We start from the raw sequence: 10,278 nt of genomic DNA, 5'->3' as shown, positions 1-10,278 counted from the left end.
GAAGGAAGGTTGGGCAATCCTACTTCCGTAGTGATACTGCCTCGGAAACCCAAGGAGGGGTCGCTATGAGTCAGGGCTGACTCGACGGCAAATAACAACAACAACAACAATTGACCTCCATAGAGGTTACTAGCAGTACATGAGGGTATGTGTTTCCCTACAGTATGTTTTGTGAATCTAATGAGTTAAAAATATCAGAGTGTAATTTCAATTTGCATTTCTTGGGTGATGAGTGAGAATTTACTTATTGATGATCTGTCTATGTGGTTTGCTAATGTTTCTAATGGATTGTTAGCCTTGTTTGTAATTGGCTTTCAGTAGCTTTCAAAGGAAAACTACCTACAGAAATCTCCATTGATTCTTTGCTGTCAGTAGAGTAAAGTCCACATTAGGACCCTGCCTTCCTTTATAACTTCATATTCCCACGTCTGTTACTCATGCCCATGTCTCATACTCCCATTTTCTCTTCTGCCAGACCAATCTGCTTGCTATTTCCTAAATGTGCACGTGTTTTTCTGCCTCCTTGCCTCTGTTTATGTTGTCCACACCATTTGCAGTGCCATTCCCACCTTTAGAATCAGTTAGTCAGTATCCACAAAATAAGGTAGCTTTTGATTGGGATTGTGTTGACTCTGTGGATAAAGTGGGGAAGAATGGACATCTTAACAATATTAAGTCTTGCAGTCCTTTGACACTGCAGTGACTTTCCCTTTCCTCTCTACCTCAAGGACTTCTATTCATCCCTCAAAGCCCAGCAGAAATAACCACTTCTTCCATAAAGCCTGTCTCAGATTCCTCCAGTCAGAATTAATTCTCATCTGAATAGACTGTAGTGATACTGCCTTGGAAACCCAAGGAGGGGTTGCTATGAGTCAGATCCGACTTGATGGCCATGAGTTTTTGGAGCTCCCTTAGGGCTTGATTACAGTTTTAAGGGTGTACAAACCATGTTCTGCCTTACATCACTGTGATCTGTAAGCACAGTTGCCTGACAACAGAGTCCATGTCTTGTCTACTTTTGCCCTAAGACAGAATTGAAGAAAAGAGTCCATCTTCCTGCTTTGGAGTTTACCAAAATGACCTTTTTGCTCTTGTATCATGGATCCCACAACCACAAACTCATGTTTAGAAGAGCACTTAGGAGAGCTACATCAGTGCCCCATGCCTGAAACAGCTACCTTGATTTCAAGACGAAGCTTTCTGGACTTTTTCCAGAAGAAATGTCCATATTGAGAAGGCTTCATTATTTAAAGAACTAGATAAATACACACACGGCTGAAATCTTTCTTGGCACATGTAGCATTCTTCCATGGCAGAAGAATCAGACAACACAGTCCGTGGTCCAAGCTTGCCTGTGTTTGATTGGCAATAGCAGAAACCTCCTGCTGGCCCATCCGACATGCATGCTTTGCCCTGGCTCTGAAGTTATGGAAGAAAAAGAGGCCACGTTGGCATCCCTGTTGCGTTCCCTCTGGATGCACTTTGAACTCCTTCCCACTCTTTGATTTGGTAGCTTCTGGCCACCACTGGCAGACAGGACAGTAGTTAAAAGTGTCTGAAGCTTGGTCTTCTCTTTTTCAGTCTATAGGAGGTTCAGCTACTACTGAATTTGTTGTGAACCAGCTCCTCCATTTGGAAACCAGCTCTGCAATTATGGCCACATAGCTTTGGAAGTTAATTTTGATCAGCAGATGCTCCTGACTCTGGGGAGAGATTTAATGTGGCCTCATCATCATTTGTGCGTGTTGGTGTTTCTCCAATCAGTAGTGGTTTTGACATCTTTGCTTTATGTAGATTCATTGCTTTATGTAGATTGCTATTTTTTTATACTCAAGGAAAAGAATGATTCACGTATCTCTAATTATGCTTTTAAACCTTTCTTTCTTTCTCTTTTCCATTTCAGAATTTTGTACCATCTCTGGGCAGGCAGACTTCCTTGACTACATCAGTGATACCCAAAGCTGAGCAGAACGTGGCTTACAAAGACTTCATTTATTTTACTGTCTCTGAAGGAAATGTTCGCAATGTCTCCGAAGTCTCGGTTGAGTATTTATGCTCTAAGCCTTGTGTTGTCAATTTGGAAGCAGTTGTCTCATCTGAGTTCAGGAGTAGCATTCCTGTGTACAAAAAAAGATGGAAGAATGAGAAACATCTTCACACCAGCAGGACACAAATAGTGCATGTGAAATTTCCAAGCATCATGGTTTACAGAGATGATTATTTCATCAGACACTCCATTTCGGTATCCGCAGTGATACTACGCGCTTGGATTACTCACAAATATAGTGGTGGAGACTTGAATGTGAAATGGGAGGAAAACTTGCTACATGCTGTAGCGAAGAATTTCACTCTGCTGAAGGCGGTCCCCCCTTTTGAACGCCCTTTCAAAGATCATCAAGTGTGCCTTGAGTGGAACATGGGTTATATTTGGAACCTTCGGGCAAACAAGATTCCCCAGTGTCCTTTTGAAAATGGTAGGTCATTTGCCTTGCTAGGAACCTATATCTCCTTTCTTCACATGGTGATGCCATAATAGGATGATGGGGACCAGTCTTATGTTAACAGCAGGAGAAATAAGGAAAGGAGAGACTGCTCTCATAAGCCTCTCTGCTGTGTTACATGGAGCCTGTAATTTTGGACTTTGGGGACAAAAGAGGAAAAATAGAAAGATGAAGAGAGAGGAAAAGTTAGGAGAGAATAGGACCCACGGTGAAAGTGAAGGCCCTTGAAGGGGCCCTGAAAGGGAGGCCTCAAGAGGTTTAGATCTGCTTGAAGTTGGAAAGGAGTAGTAATGCGACTGAAACAAGGCTTGGGAGAGATCTTCCTCTTTTGCCGTGCTTCTCACTTCCCCTCAAAAGACTCACATTTCTGTTATGTTTAAACAGTGTTTTATTTTAGGGGAAATGAGAGCTAGGAGGAAGTTTCATGTCAGCCAGGGAGGTAGTATCACAGAGTGGCAGTCATCATGGGCTTTTCAGGCAAACTGGCCAGGGTTCAACTCCTGGCTCTGCTAGTTTGTAACTTTTTTGAGCCTCAGTTTTCTTACCTGTCAAATCGGGATAATAAATATTTTCCTCATGGCAGTGTCATGAGAATTAAATCAGATGTAATTGCTTAGCACACAATGAGTACGCAGTAAAAGTAACCATGATGATGATAGAGTCCAAACGCAGTGTTCTGTCCTGTCACGTGGTCACAATCTCCACAGGAAGCTTCCTTCCTCAGCTCCCCCTAAGCAGCGAGGTTGCGCAACTCTGGCTCCACATATAGAAGTGGGGTCTGAGGTTCTCTCCATTGGTGTGAGGAACACCTGACTATGTGGATGGGGAGCCAATCAGGGCTCGCTCCCAGGCACCCACTCAGGGTCTGTCAGTGTTTCCAAAAAAGGTGGCCCAGGCCTACCTGTGTCAAGATCACCCGAGGCTGTTATTGCAAATGCAAATTCCTAGGCCCCATTCTTTACCCACTCAGAATCTGTGGGGCATGGGACCCTGGAGTCAGCATTTGAAACAAGTTCCTGATGACTCTGATGCACCGAAAACTCGAGAACTTGTGGTGGGCCTTTCATGCTAGTGTTCCAGGCAAGCGTGACGAGAGGAGAAATCAGTGGCCTGGGACAGCACACCCTTTGACGGGAGTGTCTGACACCTCTAGGCCCTCAGCAGTGCTGGTTTGGGGCAGGGACTTAAGGAGACAGTGTTTTACCTTCTTCCCCTGGTGATCAACTTCCTGTCTCTCCTGGGCTGTGATATCTATGAAGCCATTTTTGGAGTGAAGCAATGGCTGTGGTTATTTCTTGGTGTTGTTCCAAAGCAGCTATGCATATTGTTATTGTTGTTTCTTGTGGTATAGTCAATTGAAGGGCCTGGCAACCTTGTATTACAGTTGTTTAGAGGTCATTGCCATACAACCAACACATTTGACATTATTTTAAAACGTGTATCTTGAAATAATTACAGACTGACCAGAAATTGCAGAAATGGTACAGAGTCCCTTATAATCTTCACCCAGTGTTCCCTAAGGGTAACATCTTCAGTAACAAGAATATAATATCAAAACTAGAAAATTGACATTAGTCTAATACTATTAACTAGACTACAGACCTTATGCAGATCTCACTAAGTTTTCTATGTTCCCATTTGTGTGTGGAAGAGAGGATGGGTGTGTATGAAAAAACTAAACCAAACCCATTAATGTTGAATCACTTCTGACTCATGACAACCCTGTGTGTTTCGAGCAGAAGTGTACTCCATCAGTGGCTGTGATCTTTTGCATAAATTGCTAGGCCTTTCTGTATTGTTGTTGGTGTGTACCATAGAGTCAGTTCGTACTCATGGTGAACCTATGGGCCAGAATCACAAACTCACTCACTGCCGTTGAGTTGTTTCCGACTCATAGCGACCCCTTCTTGGGTTTCCAAGGTGGTATCTCTACAGAAGTAGATTGCCCAACCTTCTTCTGAGGAGTGGCTGGTGAGTTTGAACCGCCAGCCTTCTGGTTAGCAGTCAAATGCCTTAGGCACTATGTCACCAGAGTGATAGAGTAGAACTGCTGAATAGGGCTTCCTAAGCTGTAATTGTTATGGGAGCAGATCACCAGGTCTTTTCTTTCTTGAGCCATTGGTGGGTTTGAACCACCAACCTTTCAGTTAGTGACCGAGCACTTAACCATTGCACCAGCAAGTTTCCTCAGTCCTTTCCATAGTTCTATGTAATTTTATCCTACATTTTATTTTAATAGTCTTGTCCTGTGTTTGGCTTATTATGTGTTTGTGTAGGGCTGTGATAGAGAGAATCTAGGAAAAGCAGCTAAATTCTCTTTCTCTGTGTGTGCCCTGGGAGGGTAGAGTGGCATGGGGAATTAATTGTCTGAAATAAGTCGAGTTGCATGCATTTTGTCAATCAATGTGCACACCTCTTCCAGGTAGGACCCCATGCTAACATCTGTCTGGAATGCCTTCCACAGGATGCCTAAGTTGTTAAGGAGAATAAAGCACAGTGCACATACAGCCTCTGACTTGAACCCAAACCAAACCTAACCCATTGAGTCAATTCTGACTCATAGTGACCCTATAACATAGAGTAAAACCAACCCACAGGGTTTCTAAGGCTGTAATCTTTACTGAAGGGACTGCCACATCTTTCTTCCATAGAGTGGCTGGTTGGTTCGAACCATGTAGTACTGAGCACTTAACCACTGCACCACCAGGGCTCCTTCCTCTGATTTTGTGAGGGCTCAATGATTCCATTTCGTGTTTGGCAAATCACGTATTCCTCATTGAAGAATGACTGAATTACAAGCTGAAAGTGTTCAAATGAAGTCATTTATGAACTGGTGGAGTTCTTAGGGTCCCTGAAAAGACCCTTAAAATGCAAAGCGTCTTTTCTTTCTTTTGTTATTTCTTCCCATATTTACAAGGCTTAGAAAGAGCACAGTGGGATTTTCTTTTTTTCCTCCACCTTCCTTAGAACATTACATTTGGGGTGAGAACCAATATAATAAAACATTATTGCAGAGAGAAAGCTATTATAAGAGCTAAAGCCACCAACAATAAGGGGCTCTGTGAGCCCTCCAAACCAGTTCTGTTCACACAGCTGTGATTATTTGTTAAAGAAAGGCAGCATTCCTTCTCCCTCTCTTTAAAAGACAAATGGAAGGACTTCTGCAGGAGTCTCCATGGGTCTCCACCACATTTGTAAAGATGACTTTGGGGAGAGATAGGGTCCAGGCCTTTGGCTTATTCTTAGTAAGAGTTTCTGTTTTCAGCTGTTGATGAACAAGAGTCAAGATAGAACAACAAAAAGGTATTACTGAGGTGCAAAGTGGAAGTTGGAAACACAGAAGAAGGATCTGTAGTTGGGAAATATGTCCTTGGTGATAGAAATGAGGCTGGAGATCACATGATAAGCTTTTGCAAGACCATTGATCTATTCATTGAGAAGTACTGTTTTTCGAGAACATAAATGGCATTTATACATGTGGCTTCAGAAGAGAGCATGGAATGAGGGATATCATTGCTGATACTAGATGAATCTTGACTGAAAGAAGAGAATACCAGAAAGATGTTTACCTGTGTTTTATTGACTATGCAAAGGCATCCAACTGTGTAGATAATAACTAATCATGGAGAACATTGGGAAGAATGGAAATTCCAGAGCACTTAATTGTGTTCATGCAGAACCTGTACATAGACCAAGACTCAGTCATTTGAACAGAACAAGAGGATACTGCATGATTTAAAATCAAGAAAAGTGTATGTCAAGGTTGTATCATTTCACCATACTTATTCAATCTGTGGCTGTGCATATAATCCAAGAAGCTGGACAATATGAAGATACACATGACATCAGGATTGGAGGAAGACTCATTAGCAACCTGAGATATGCAGATGACACAACTTTGCTTGCTGAAAGCAAAGAGACTTGAACCATACTTACTGAGGAAGATCAAAGTCTACATAGAACCTTCAGTATTGATTACACCTCAACATAAAGAAAACAAAAATCCTCCCAGCTAGACCAATAAGCGACATCAAGATAAATGGAGAAAAGATTGAAGTTGTCAAGAATTTCATTTTACTTGGAGTCACAATCAACACCCAAGGGATGCAGCAGTCCAGAAATCAAATGACTTGTTGCATTGGGCAAATCTGCTGCAAAAACTCCTTTGAAGTATTAAAGTGCAAAGATGTCACCTGGAGGACTAAAGTGCACCTTACCCGAGCCATGATATTTTCAATTGCTTACTCTGCATGAGAAAGCAGGACAACGAATAAACAAGACTGAAGAGGAATTGATGCCGTTGAGTTATGGTGTTGGTGAATATACCATGGACTGCCAGAAGAATGAACAGATCTGTCTTGGAAGAAGTATGACCAGAATGCTCCTTAGAAGTAAAGATGGTGAGACTTCATCTCATTTACTTTGTACATGTTATCAGGAGGTACCCTTCCCTGGAAAAGGACATGTTTGGTAAAGTAGAGGGTCGGTGAAAAAGAGGAAGACCCTCAACAAGATGGACTGACACAGTGGCTGCAACTCAAACATGGCAATGATTATGGGGATGGCCCATGACTGGTCAGTGTTTTGTTCTGTTGTGATTGTGCTCCATAAGGTTTTCAGTGTCTGGTTTTTCAAAAGCAGATTACCCAGACTTTCTGGTCATTATGAATTGGAGCTGACTTTCTGGCCCTGAACAACAACAGCAGAACTGAGCCATGGGGGTGCCTTTCATGTCTGGTCACTATTACAATTTGAAGCAGCACTGATATGGGGTTTGGAGAACTTTATCTATGTCAAGTGTCTGTTTTTCTAGGATGAATCTGCACTTGAACTGAAGTACTCCTAACTTACTTTTCTTTTCTGTTATTAGCAGGATGCGCTAATAACGTTATTAATGATGGGCTTAGGTGTAGCAAGGATTATGAGGCTAGCAAAGGACCAGGCAGTGTTTTGTTCTCTTGTACATAGGGTCGCTATGAGTTGGAGGTGACTCAATGGCACCTAATAACAATTACAACATTAGCAGAGCCAGATTAAGGCATGTGAGTGCCCTAAACACTGATAATTATGGTACCACCTCTACTTACTCATGCATTTGAATGGGATACCTGATATAAGTATGTGTGTCTTAGTTATGGGAGCTCTGGTAGCATAGTGCCTAAGGCACTTGATTGCTAACCAGAGGCTGGCAGTTCAAACCCATCAGCCACTCCTCGGAAGGAAGGTTGGGCAGTCTACTTCCATAGTGATACCACCTCGGAAACCCAAGGAGGGGTCACAATGAGTCGGGTCTGACTCGTCCATGATGTAACTTCTTTTTAGATGCTAGACCTACTCCTCACTTATCTACTGTCTTGTTATCAGACATTTTGTGTTTACGAAAATAGTAAAAATCTGCTGACTATTTTCTGCACTAATGATGTGTATTTGGCAGTAAAAAAAGCTGATTTGTGATATGAGCATAACACTGGCTGTGATGGTTAATGTTATATGTCATCTTGGCTGGTTTGATTCTCAGTGGTTTGGCAATTATGTAATGATATGATTTGGCGGTTGTGTAATGAAATTTGGCAGTTTTGTAATGATGTAGCCATCCTCCATTTTGTGATCTGATGTGGTCATCCTTCATTTTCACACAACGCTGATTTTTGCAAAATGACTTGGTGTTTGGAGCCTATCATGTTGACAAATGAGTAGTGAGTGTCTAATATTTATGCTGAATGCAATAGTGTGGCATATACCATTTTAGTGAAATGAGATTAACTGGATTCTAAAACTGTTAGTGGATATGAGGTACTAAGATTTTTACTATATACCACATTTTCTACAAAAAGAACATTCCACATATTCTCCCACAAAGAAAATGAGTCAGTGAACTTAGTTGTTTTCAACAACAATGTAGAATTCTGTTGATGTCTCACAATGAAAAATTGACTTTCACCAATTTTACTTTACATGCTTCATACGTTAATAATGTTGCTGTTTCATATTAAATGTTGTAATTATAAATGAATAGTTGAAAAGACGTCATAAAAGAAAATTTAAGGATCAGAAAACAAACGTTATAAGAAATCACTCTATTTTATTTTTAGATAGATCCTTCATCTCAAACATGTCAGAGTTAAAAACATTTCTTTCTATTTTTGGCTCTTACAAATTCTTCAGTGATTTCATCATAATTAAGCTGTCGAATGATCTCTACTTCCATACACAATAAAGTTAATGAATTGAGTCTATCTTGAATCATTGTTGTGCGCTGAGGGTTTCTGAGTCTCTTTAGGGATGAAAATGAGCATTTTGTTGTACAATTTGTGATCCTTAAAGTTAGTAATATACGTAAAGCAATTTCAATGTTAGGAAACGTGTTGTGTTTTATCTTCTGTGGAATCATACGTGCCTACACAAGTAAAATTTGTCTTTCCTGAATCTGTAAACTTAGTTATTATGTAGAAATGATATTGTCAGAGCAGCTGCAGGCTGGTCTATCCCGTACGCTTCCACTCTTCCTTTAACCAGATCCACCTCTCTCCTTTCCCTTGCCACAAACAAAAGTTTTCAGCAGTAGTAGGATTGGGGAACAGCATTCTGAGAGAGGTCTAGGGCAGAGGACTTAAGTCCTAGTTAACTTCTATAATGGGTACAAATCGCAATTAAAAGAAAATAATGAGTGACTGAGAAGAGGAAGGAATGTAGTCCTACACTGACACTGAAGGCAGATTTCTGACATTGCAAAGTAACAGGATGAAATCCAGGAAATTCTGAATTTTCTATGCAGGGCATTAGAGTCTCACAAGAGAGGACTAACTTCAGAAGAGAAAAATGAACAGGCACCAAGTGGTAGTTTATGGAAGCACCAGTCTAGGATTAACTTTCCTAAGACTGTTTTTTTTTTTTTAAATTGTGATTTGGGTGAAAGTTTACAGAGCAAATTCATCTTCCATAATAGCAGTTCACATATACTTGGTCTCATGGCATTGACTGCAGTCTCCCACAATGCAACAGCTCTCCTTCCACTTCTCCCCATAGCTACCTCTTCCTTGTGTCCTTCCCTCCCGTGCACTCTTGCCTCGAGCTGTCTCCTGTGCATACACAGCCCTTCTTTCTCCCATGATTGATCTCTCCAAGGAGTGTATCTACCTAATATAAATGTTCAGCTCATATACCTGACTTTTGTTTGGCTGGAAGCCACAGGAGTGGGTTCAATCCCAGACCTGAAGGGCAGCCAGGCTCTATCAGTATCAGACCAGCAAATCTGGTCCCTTTTTTTATGATTTTGACCAAGACTGTTTTGAAAGACTTGAACGTGGTGTAAGAGTGGTTGCAATGGAGAGGATTTTCAGTGAATATAACCCCAGATGGGGAAACAGTGAGTCCATACCTCACTGTGTCCCCAGATTTGAAGAGTGTGGTTAACAAAGGTGTCAGGTAGGATGTGGTGGATCATCAAGAAAGATTTGATTGTCCTGCTGTCATAGGAATCCAGAACTTTACCTGGAATACGTTATTGGGAGGTGATTGTAGGGGAGGATAATGAGTGGGAAGTAGGAGTCTGTAAGGCATCCTTGGGTAGAAAGAATGCCTTCTCCTCCAATAAGGATTTGTATTTGTTGAAGTGTGTTTGGCATGAACAATCCTATACTCTCTGTAACCTCAATTCTTTTTTTTATTTTTTATTATTTTTTTTATCAGGATTTGGGTGAAGATTTACAGAGTAAATTCACTTTTCATACAGCAGTTCACATATACTTTGTCTCATGTCATTGACCAAAATTTACAA

General features: G+C 41.2%; 1 protein-coding gene across 1 annotated transcript in view; it reads left to right on the top strand.

Annotated features, from left to right (window-relative positions):
• Positions 1–10,278, top strand: part of SEL1L3 (SEL1L family member 3) — a 253,483-nt gene that overhangs the window by 20,442 nt on the left and 222,763 nt on the right. The window contains exon 2 of the mRNA XM_007955282.1: positions 1,904–2,474. Within this exon, the coding sequence (XP_007953473.1) occupies positions 1,904–2,474 (571 nt within the window). The remainder of the gene's footprint in view (positions 1–1,903; positions 2,475–10,278) is intronic.

This window comes from Orycteropus afer, unplaced genomic scaffold (assembly GCF_000298275.1).
Source record: "Orycteropus afer afer isolate SDZICR_OR568_19922 unplaced genomic scaffold, OryAfe1.0 scaffold00497, whole genome shotgun sequence".
In the NCBI taxonomy this organism is placed as follows: domain Eukaryota; kingdom Metazoa; phylum Chordata; class Mammalia; order Tubulidentata; family Orycteropodidae; genus Orycteropus; species Orycteropus afer.
The sequence above is the reverse complement of the archived record's forward strand: the minus strand, read 5'-3'. Positions and strand labels throughout refer to the sequence as shown.